A 12,009-nucleotide genomic window follows, 5' to 3' on the forward strand; every position below is an offset into this window, starting at 1 on the left:
GCAAAGCGAAAATTGCATGAAAGACAATTTCTAAGAAAGCTCTCTTGGTCCATGCTTCGGTATGTTGAGAATTCCACTTGTGAGTTTGTCATATATTGGAAAATTTGAATGAATGATGGGTACTTATATATAAGGTTGGACCTAAGACCCAATAAGCTTAAACTTTTGGATTAGGTTGGTGACCATGTGTATCAAACCCATTCATAGGCTCCTCTGGTGCTAATAAAAGGTATCAGAACCAACGATTTGTAAATATGAGTGAGTGACATCGTAAAAGTCAAGAAAGTCGAAACGTGAAGCTAATTCTCCCGACGTGCTAACAGTTTGATGACCAAGTGTATGACCGAGACCAATAAGGATCATCTAGGCCTGAGATGGATCTGACTACGATCAAGATGTGGGAGGTAGGATTGATTCAGAAGCACGTGAAATGCAAGCCAAGGCACGTAAGCTGCCAGTGGTAAGGCTCACTTAAGCAACTATTGGGAAATTGGACTTACTCCCATAAAGGAGACGATTTTCATTCAAAGGGGAGCAGTTGAAACTTATAAGTGAAGGGGAGATTGTTGAGAATTCCACTTGTGAGTTTGTCCTATATTGAAAATTTTGAGTGGATGATAAATGCTTATATACATAACTGGACTCAAGACCCAATAAGCTTAAACTTTTGGATCAAGTTGGTGTTCATCCATGTGTATCAAACCTACCCATGAACTTCCCTGGTGCTATAACAAGGTGCAATCAGATTTCCATGTCCTCATCTATTGGCATGAATCATGATGATTGAATCCTTACAAAATTTTGTTATATCTCAAAACTCATTACATGAATGTAAATTTGAAATGCCGACAAAAACTTCATATTGTTCAAATAACATGGCTGCAATTTAATCTCCAAAAGCATATGAAGTCCATCAGTTTTGACTCATACAGCCATACTAAGATAATGTTTGGGAGCATGGATTTCAGGACTTGAAATTGGGTTTATGTGGATTAAGAAGAAGGTCAATATAATTTTGTACTAAGTTTTGTCAAATCTACACAAATGCAATCCAAGGTCTCAATTTCATGCTCCCATCACATATCAGTTGACCAACTGGGGTTGAGTGCTACAAACAAAAATACTACCGAGGGTATATAATAGAGCAGCTGAAAGTTGTTCCAAGAATTCCCTTTTTTTTTTCTTTTTCTTTTTTCAATTTTAACTCCTAGAAACATGGAACATTAACATGAGAAACAGAAACAACAAAGAAGATGCTGAGCATTCTTGTATACTAGGCCAGTATTCTGCCAATCCCACGGAATATTAGCATGACAATTCTTCGTATTATGTTTTAAAGAAAAAAAAAATACTTTAAGAGTCGCAACTTCTCCCTTTGCCAGTGTCCAATACATCATAGAACTTCAAGATCAGCTAAAAACACTCTCTAGCAATCCACCTTCCCAAAAGGTTAAGCGAGCACTTGGACCTCAAAAAACTTCTTGAGAATTTACTATATCAACAACAACGTGATTGCATAGATCATCCCAAAGTGTAACAACCAAAAGTTATCTTACTGATTAGATTGCTGGTAAAAGAAGGCACTCCCCTCATTCCAAGAAAGGCCAAACAAATGGAAGGAAGAAATGATTTTCCTACTGCCCCATGCAGGAAGATAAGCATTTCTATCATGTGGAATTATACTAGTTCCAAAACACAAAAATCAGCAAGCATAGGCAACTGACTTGTCCCAAGACATGTGATCATTTGCAAACATGTTGAATGGTAAAGATTAAATGGGACTTGAATTGGAATGTCTATACTGGTTTCCCGAAACTCTCTACATGGACTGAAAATGCCCTCCTTAGTCAGTACTCCTACCACATTAAAATCTTCAACCATACTATTTGAACTTCGCTTTCAGTTCAAAGGTCCTTACACTTCAAAAAACAAAAATTTCATTAGAAAAATGTTGTAGGATTTATTAAACCGTTAAATGATTTTAAACAGATTAAGTCCCCAAATCTCCCCTAGCCGTTGGGGAATAAAACTAACATTACCAATAGCAATTCTCCAATTGAAAAACCCTTTGTAACCCTACAATTTTCTATGACTCCATCTCCTAAAAATACAGATCATCGTGATGCAGTAAAACCCAACAAACCCCCGGAAGTCGGAATACAGAAGGGTTGTGATGAAATGCTTGAGAGATAGAAAGAGAGAAAAGAGAGTTACTTGTGTGAGACAACAGGTGGGGTGCCGAGCAGGCTGGCCTACTGGAGCTCCAGGTCATTCAACTGCTGCTCGCGGTCCATCTTGATGATAAGCAACACTATCAACAGTTATAACAAACCCAGCTAAATTCCAACAGATTATTCCTTTCTGTTTTGTAAACATTTTTTATTCTCTTTTTTGATTCCCTTTGTAAGTGTATATAAAGAGCTTCGCATATGAATAAAATCACCATTGCACAGCCACTGTTCATTGGCTTCTTTCATGGTATCAGAGCAGTCGAGATCCATGGAGCTATCCTTTTCTTCTTCTATCCCTGCATCTCCCTCAGCCTCTTCTCTCTCTCACATCATCACAACCAAACTCACCACAGAAAAATATCTCCTTTGGAAAGCTCAGATTACAGCATATCTACGGGGCCAAGATCTCTTCTCCTATGTTGATGGATCAACCTCCTCTCCGTCGGAATTTCTCCCTGGCTCTGCCGAACAACCACCCAGATTTAATCCTGCATACTTGATCTGGCGATGCACTGATCAGCTGGTTCTCAGTGTTTTGTTCTCTTCACTCTCCGACTCTATTCTCGGCCATGTACTCTCTTCCTCGACCTCTCAAGACCTCTGAAGCTCTCTCTCAACCATGTTCTCCTCTCACTCACAAGCCAGAGAGTTTCAGGTCAAATTTCAACTCACCAATCTTTCTCGCGAGGACCTATCCATCTCAGATTTTTTTGGCAAAGTCCGGTGTCTTGCTGATTCCATTGCTGCAATCGAAAATCCATTGTCTGACAAAGAGCTAGTTTCATACATTTTAAATGGTCTTGGTCCCTCCTATGAATCCTTCGTCACTTCCATTACCACCAGAGCTGATCCCGTGTCCACTCATGAACTATATCAACTACTTATCATCCATGAAAATCGTCTTTCCCATGTCTCCACAGTTACACCTCAGTCTTTAGAACTCTCTGCAAATTTCACCTTTGCTGCTGGTTCACAAGGTCGCCCCTTTCATCATGCTGGTAGACATGGTCGTGGCCGTGAGAGACACTTCTCTCACAATCATAGAGCTCGCAATACTGTTAGCCACTCATCCTATAAATTCTCCACCGCTCACCCAACTTGCCAGATCTGCAACAAGCTTGGGCATGTGACACTTCAGTGCCGAAACAGATTCAATCATGTCTTTCAATATGACTCACCTCAAGGCAACTTCTTAGCAAATTTCACTGCCTCAGATTCACCTTCAGACAAATATATGGTATCCTAACTCTGCTGCCACTCACCATATTACCCATGATTTATCGAATCTGAACCTCTCTGCAGAACAATACCATGGTGCTGATACCATCAAGGTTGGAAATGGCTCTGGACTTCCAATTCACAATTTCAGTGACTCCTCTCTGTCTACTTCTTCTCCCTTTATTCTCAAAAATCTCTTTCATGTTCCATCTTTCACCAAGAATCTCATTTCAGTTCTTCGATTCTACACCGATAATAACTGCTTTTTTTAATTTCATTCTTCTCATTTTTCTGTCAAAGACTCGCAGACAAAGCAAATACTCCTCACCGGGCCAATTCGTGACGGACTCTATGTTTTTCCTCCTTTCACCATCCTCTCCTTCCACTCATGTCAGTCAGCACACTTCCCTCGAGCAGTGGCATCACTGATTGGGTCATCCCTCCTTAGCTCTCGTCCTTCACGTTCTACACACCAACTGCTTGAAGTATTGCACCTCTGAAGGCTCCCTCTTATGTCCAGTTTGTCCCCTTGCAAAGTCCCACCAACTCCCCTTTCCCCCCAGTCAGACTATCTATCAGCGGCCCCTTGCATTAGTTTGTTCTGATCCTTGGGGCCCACCCCCTTTGTATCTCGTTTGGGTTACAAATATTATGTTTCCTTTGTTGATCACTATTCCTGTTTTACGTGCCTATTTCCTATTAAACAAAAATCTGATGTCATTCAAATATTTTTCAAATTCTTACCCTTTGTTGAGCGACTATTTAACACGAAATTAATTACACTCCAAACTGATGGTAGTGGTGAATTTAAACATGTATCCTTTATGTGTCAAAAATTGGGCATTCAGCATCGTGTCTCTTGTCCTCACACTCATCAACAAAATGGACTCGTTGAGCAAAAGCATCGCCACATTGTTGACACTGGGCTTGCTCTTTTGGCCCAAGCGTCACTTGCCTTCACTTATTGGGCCGATGCCTTCGAGACTGCTATTTACGTGATTAACCTTCTTCCCACTCCTACCCTAAACCATCGCTCCCCTTTTTCAATGGTCTTTAATCACGACCCCAATTACAATTTTTTGAAGGTCTTTGGTTGTCTCTGCTGGCCCAATCTTCGCCCATATCTCCCTAACAAATTTAATTTTCGGTCCACCCCTTGTTTATTTCTTGGCTACAGCTCCTCTCACAAGGGTTAAAAATGTCTCAACCTTTCAAATAATAGACTCTACATTTCCCGTGATGTCACCTTTGACGAATCATCCTTTCCTCTTGCTCACTCTTAGCCCACAATCCCTACCCATCCCACCTCAACCCCTCCAGCCCCTTTACCCATTCTTTCTCCCTCTCTTCTCGGCCCAGCCCCGCTATTACACCCTGTCAGCCCATCTTCCACCTCGTCTCCATCTATACTTGGCACAGCTCCCAACTTAAGCCCTAATCCATCTTCCCCCAACTCTTCAACTCTTGTTTCCCCCTCACCCTCCAACCCCCCTGCTGCTCCACCCATCCTCATCCCTCCTCGATCTCCCATCATCACTCGGTCCCAGACTAATTCCTCCCACCCAAAAGTATTCTCTGATGGCACCGTACCCTATCCAGCTCGTCAATGCCTCCTCACCACAGTTCCCATTCCAAACGAACCCTCGAGCTACACAGTCGCCTCGAAATTTTCCTAGTGGCGTGCAGCAATGGCTCACGAATTTGATGCTCTAACCTGCACTTGCACTTGGTCGCTTGTCCCACCAAATCCCTCTTTCAACATCCTTGATTGTCGCTAGGTTTATTAAAAAAAGACCAATGCCGACAGTTCTTTTCAGCGTCGGAAGGCCAGACTTGTTGCCAAAGGCTTCCATCAACAGCCTGGCCTTGATTATCATGAAACATTTAGTCCCGTTGTAAAACCTTACATAATCTATCTCATTCTTTCTATTGTTGTGTCTCAGCACTGGCCACTACGCCAACTTGACATTAAGAATGCATTCTTACATGAAAATCTCACAGATGATGTTTTCATGCAACAAGCTCAGGGTTTTGTGGATCCTGCTCATCTTACCTATGTCTATAAGCTTCACAAAGCTCTTTATGGATAGAAGCAAGCTCCAAGGGCTTGGTTTGATCAGCTCAATTCTTGGTTAAGTGAGTATGGTTTTAAACTTTCCAAAGCTAATCCCTCCCTTTTCATCTTCAACACCCGGCTGCTACAATTTTTCTGCTTGTCTATGTTGATAATCTTGTCATTACTGCATCAAAATCCTTAGCTATTAACACACTAATTGCTACCATGAGCAAGGCCTTTCCTGTTCGAGATCTTGGCAATTTATCTTTCTTTTTTGGTCTGGAGATTGATCACACTACGGCTGGACTGTTCATCTCCCAACGAAAATACATCAACAACCTCCTCACCCACAGCAACATGCTCCAATGCAAACCCATGTCCTCACCTATGGCTGCTTCACTCAAGCTCTCCAAATTTGATTCACCTGACTTTGATGATCCAGCCCTCTACAGAAGTCTCATTGGAGGTCTTCAATACCTCAACTTCACTCGGCCAAATATCTCCTTTGCAGTGAACAAACTTTGTCAGTTCATGCATTCTCCCAAACTTACTCATTGGAGTGCGCTCAAACATGTCTTATGATATCTCAAGGGCACCATCAATCATGGACTATTTTTTACCTCTCACTCAGGCCCTATTCTTCAAGCTTATTATGATGCCGATTGGTGTGGCTGTCCGGATGATCGTCAATCAACAAGTGGCTTTTGCATTTTTCTTGGCAACCATCTCATCTCATGGAGCTCTAAGAAACAAAAATTTGTGGCTAGATCATTTACTAAGGCTGAATACAAATCCTTGGCATCCTCTGTCACTGAGCTAATTTGGCTCTAATCTCTTCTCAAGGAACTTGGCATATTTTTACCCCAAGCACCTACACTCTGGTGTGACAATCTTGGTGCTACTTACCTCTGTGCAAATCTTGTGTTTCACTCAAAAACGAAGCATATGGACATTGACTACCATTTTGTTCGGGATCGTGTTGCTGCCAACAGCCTCAGAATTTCCTTTTGCAGCACCAACGATCAACTTGCAGACATTCTTACCAAGCCACTGGTTTCAGACAAATTCCTTCACTTTACAATGAGTGTCAAAGTGGTTGACACCCCTTTGGACACTAAGGGACGTATCAACAGTTATAACAAACCTAGCTAAATTCCAACAAATTATTCCTTTCTATTTTGTAACCATTTTTTATTCTCTTTTTTTATTCCCCCTGTAAGTGTATATAAAGGGCTTTGCATATGAATAAAATCACCACTGCACAACCACTGTTCATTGGCTTCTTTCAAGCACAACCAGGATGAGGAAGGTGGTGCCGGCGATCCAAGCGGCCTTCCTGGTGCTCTCTAGGAGCTTCTTCGTCACGAAGGTGGCGTCGGATGCCGCACGCTTACCCTGGTACACAATTGGAGATTGAGAGAATGTCGCGGAAACCTTAGAGAGCACCCCTTGTTGGCTCTTGTTGATCCTTCTCTCTCGCCTCTCCGGTAGACTCACTCCTCCTCTTCGTGACGCCATTGAAGAGAGAGAGAGAGAGAGAGAGAGAGAGAGAGAGACTGAGCAGAGTGGGGGAGGCCGTGAGGGCTCAAAAGAAGGAGGCCGTGAGGGTTCAGAAGAGGGTTTATCGTTTTCGCCGTGTTTGGGAGCAAGAAACATAGCGCAAGGGAAAGAACACTTTGGGGTGCCGTATGAGTTTAGGGTACCTTTCGATTATAAGGGTACAAACGTATTTTCACTCTATACTAACCATTATTAAAAAATAACAACGTATATAAATAAAATTTTATTTTTTCATATTTTTCTTTTGTTTCTCTAATATTTTGGAGTTTTAAGATTTTTGACTAAATGAAGGAAAGAGAAGAAAAAGAAGGGAAACAAAATGGAAATATTTTTCTCTTTAATTATCAATTTTGTTAAAAAAAAATTGGTGATATAATTGACAATTAAAAAAAAATTAAATGTGGAGACATCTAGTAGTTTTATTATGGTCAATAAATCTCCTTATGCTTCCCAAAAATGGATAAAGTATTAGTTCCATTATTTTTTATTAACAACAAATGCTAAATTACTAAAATATCTAAAAAACAATTAATCCAATTAAAACATTAATTAATTGGTTTAATAATTAGATAGATTTGAGACTCAACATATACTCACCCTCGCGTGCATTCTCATCACCCTAGATTGGACCATTGGCAATCTCTTTTAACTGCTTGCTTTTCCACTAATTCTTTTGTTGTTACACCACTCTTTATCATATATTGTCATTGACAACGTCACTAATGAGCTCCTAGATGGATATGCACGCCATTGATTTGATGTGTTTTTCATTGACGAGGAGGAGCATAAGATTTGAAAATAGTGTTTATACTAATTAAATTAAATAAAGTCTTAAGTTAATTAACACTAAGTGAATATTTTGATCCTTTTAGTATGTTTTGTCATTCAAGATTAATGAGGTTGTAATTTATATAGTTTTCAAAAGCACGAGAGATTTTGAGGATAAAATCACAAGAAACTTCCTTATTTATAAGTCAAATGACAATGATTGTCCGTAATAATTTTTCTATTTTTTTCAGTAAATATTTCTTGATTAGGTTGAAGATTTAACCTATATTAAAATAAAGAAGTGGTCCTTAAAGCTTCTTTAGTTACATGTTACTTCCTAAACTTGTTTCAGCCTTAGGGTTTCATTAGTTGAGTTTTAATGATAACAAACTCTCTAGGCTAATGACTTCAAATTTGAGCAGGGTTTGAATAGGTTTTCAAGTCATTGCAGTTAGAAAATTGAGAGAATTTGAAGAACTTAAATATGTTTTTTTTTTTGTATTTATAAATCTTTCAATTGTAACATTATATGTGCTTAAATTACATAAGACTATCACTTTATGGCAAAATTAAGAGTGCATTCAAATCGAGTCAAGTCAACACAGTGGGGTACTCAAACTCGACTCAACTTGAAAATGTTTAGAACTTAACTCCAACTTGGTCAATAATAAAATAAAATTCAAGCTCAACTCGACTATAATTTTTTTTTTCATAAATAATATTATTTTATTTGAAAATTATTTTAATAGCATTCGATTTAAGTTATTTTCTGAAATTTTAATGCATGACCAAAACTTTCCTGATGGCCTTAAAGTTTTAAAGAAAGCTTGCAACATAAATTGTCAGTGTTGAAAGGGCAATATGTCATGAACCCTAATAGCATGGCATTGCCAAAACTCGCAAGATGACTCACAAGACCATTTGCGAGTCTTAAAGAAATCTCATTATATGCTCCTACGAGTTTCGCTTGCATTCCCTTCTTCTTCAATTCCTTCCTCCTCCCTTGCCCATTATGCAAGACAAAGAAGTCGAGTAGCCTACAAAGCCTAGGCCCTACCCCCAGCCTGCTATCAAGCCTTGCCCCTTTCCACCTACTTGTATGACTTCCATAGCAAATGAGCGCCACTAGTGAATGTGACAAAATTAGCCATTGAGATGTAGAATTTCAACTATATAAGCACATTATTATGTATTTTTTCCCCCATCCACTTTAGTTCTCCTCCAAGTCTGAATACTTGTTCAACTTTGTTATAGCTTGTGTTGCAATTCTTATTATTTCAAAAATCATTTTGTATATTTGGATATTTATTTGGTGATTTTAAGTGTATTTGAGGTATTAATGGAGAAAATTAGGATTTCATTCGTGGCGTTGACATTGAGTTTTGAAGACCCATTTAGGTTGCTAATATTTCAAAGATTGATTACAAATTAAACAAGTGTAGATATCCAAACCATTAGCTCCCTAACATGCTTATTTATTTTAGAAAAACGGAGTTGCCACTTTGATTAGTTTTAAAAAGGGAAAATAAAGGAAAAAAATTTGAAATGAAATTAGGTTCAAGAATACTTTTGTGACCACAACAGGTAATACTTTAAATCCCTTTTTATTGGTATTGTGAATTGTGGCTCACATTCAAAGGGAAAACATGAAGGAAATCAAGGTGCAATAGTGCAATGCAGCAGTGCAATTTACATACTGCCTGAAACCATTGACGATTTGGCTTGGGACACCCAAAGCAGATTTTGAATTTTTAATATTTGGATGTTAGTGTGCTTGGATTTCGGGGGGAAACCTCTGAGGAGGCTTATATATACATTCAATACGTTGTATATAGTGGGTCAAGTGTGGTTAAGAGTATTATTTAGAGGGTTCTTGTATTATTCTTATAATTTATACAAGAAGATAGTAAATCCTTGGCGTTTGTTCCCGTGGATGTAGGCATTGTCGAACTACATAATTCCTGGTGTCATTGTTATTGTTATTGCTTTATTTACTTATTATGGTTGTGGAATTGTTCTGTATTCACCATTTATATTGCTGCATCATGTGTTTGATCTTTTACATACATACATATATATATATATATATATATGTGTGTGTGTGTGTGTGTGTGTGTGTGTGTGTGTGTGTTGTGTGTGTGTGTGTGTGTGACGCCTCGATTTTCATACCATTTTTCCCCTCTTCAATAAATAATAAATATTAATCAAATATCAACCATGTCAAAAATTATGATACCATTTAAACATAACTCGACCCAAAGTGGGGTATAGGGTAATCAATTCACCATATAAACACATTCCTAACAGCGAAAGTCAATATTTACAAATCATCCAGAATACAAATACCCCAGAGTTCTATACAACCATACTCGTCCCCCAAAAACCCACAATATACACTAAGAATCATATATCCCTAAACAAAACACTCACCCTATCTATCAAGGTACCAACTCCCCTCTACCATAGAGTTCTATATCCTGGTCTATCACAGTTTCTTGAAATATTTGATATTTGGGTGAGATACATCTTAGTAATACGGAATAAATTATTTACAGTGTGTGTGACAGTATGAGTTTCATTATATAATAATATACTCATTTCAGGGATAATACCATTTGAGAAAATATACAAATTCATATTCATAATCATATATATATATAACACAATCTTTTATAAACTTTATTTCATTTCTCAAATTCATGCACATGCAACCCATATTTATCAGCGAAAGTTCCCAAGGATAGGGAAGATTACACACCCATACATGTAGCTCCCCTCTGTTCTGATATCGTTTGTAACATTGCTCGAATAGTTCAGGTGCGACTACAATTGATACTTATCAGGATATTCACCTTACTCAGTAAGCCCTCAGGCGAAGAGTTTTACTTCGCCCTAATTATTTATGTAATTAAACTCACACTATTTCATTTTTCATTTTCATTTCACAATCTAGCTCATGAGGGTTCATTGTAACTCATGCATGTGTCATCTATAACTCATGGCTGCCCTGAGGATATTCACCACGCCATGCTTCCCCCCATGGTTAAGGTTGTGTGGCCCGAAGGCTGGATCTAAGTCGCGGTTGGACTACCCAGTTAGATTAAAATAATAAATCCATAAATTCGTCTATAGTACGATTGACCTACCTATCCTTGGTCCAGACCTAGGGACAAAACTACCCTTCACACTAGTTCAATCGACTGTCACGCCACACTCTCCACGAGACCGTGTGGTTGCACTTATCATCCCACTAGCAATGGTACCGTACTTTCAGAAATACTTCAATCCATCAGGGTTCTCATTTCCACATTTCTATTTCACAATTCAATATTCACATTCCGTTATTCACATTGTAGTTTCACGTTGCAATATTCACATTTCAGTATTCACATTACAATATTCACATTATAGTATTCACATTTCAATATATATTTCATTTCATGTATTTTAACATTTCTCAATAAATTATATCATTATTTCATATTTCCTCATTTATCATAGAAAACATTTCTATATTCATATTTCGTATTCCATCACTTCCCAGTAAAATACACGTTGGTATAACATAATTCATCATTCTCAATAAAACAATTTTATTTACCACTTTTCATCATTTCCCATATTTCAAATCCTAAAACATTACAATTCAGTATAAATCATATGTCATACAATTTTATCTGATATTCGTATCATAATAATTTCATGCAAAATATCATATTCTTATTTTCACGTACTAACTAAACCAGTAGTTCTCAAAATAACTGTTATAATTTATTCCTCTTACTTGCTTACTGAGAAGCCTGCCTAAAACCTTACATCCACACCCATGGCGCTCGGAACTCAAAACCTTGAAATCACATTTCCCCCAAATTAATCAATTTAACTCTATAGAAAAATAATTATTTTAATATTTCCTAAGTTCACGCACTCTCATTAACCAGTTAAATTCTAAAAATGCAGGTTTGATCCACTTCCCGTATTTAAATTTAATTTCTAACATATTTAAAAATACTAGTATGATCAAATCCCCGAAGTTTAATCTAATTTCAAAATATTCTCCCAAAATTTCATTTAATCAATTCCCTACAATTTAACTTAATCCCAAAACATTCCCAAAAATATGATATAATCCAATACTCCAATTTAATAATCATCTATTATAATTTAATCCGTTGA

The 12,009-nt window shown here is 38.0% G+C and overlaps 1 protein-coding gene across 1 annotated transcript; it reads left to right on the plus strand.

The window, feature by feature from the left end:
• Positions 1–5,730: 5,730 nt before the first annotated feature.
• Positions 5,731–6,336, plus strand: LOC131155843 (uncharacterized mitochondrial protein AtMg00810-like). The gene is made up of 2 exons (XM_058109291.1): positions 5,731–6,028; positions 6,137–6,336. Exons 1-2 carry the CDS (start codon positions 5,731–5,733, stop codon positions 6,334–6,336), a joined length of 498 nt encoding a protein of 165 aa, XP_057965274.1.
• Positions 6,337–12,009: the final 5,673 nt, after the last annotated feature.

Source organism: Malania oleifera, chromosome 5, assembly GCF_029873635.1.
Source record: "Malania oleifera isolate guangnan ecotype guangnan chromosome 5, ASM2987363v1, whole genome shotgun sequence".
Classification (NCBI taxonomy): Eukaryota; Viridiplantae; Streptophyta; class Magnoliopsida; order Santalales; family Ximeniaceae; genus Malania; species Malania oleifera.

Excerpts from the sequence above, each read along its gene's own strand:
- LOC131155843 (XM_058109291.1), top strand. The coding sequence starts at position 5,731 with ATGAGCAAGGCCTTTCCTGTTCGAGATCTTGGCAATTTATCTTTCTTT. Across the intron at positions 6,029-6,136 it reads CTTTGCAGTGAACAAACTTT|GCCCTATTCTTCAAGCTTAT; the intron begins GTCAGTTCATGC and ends CCTCTCACTCAG.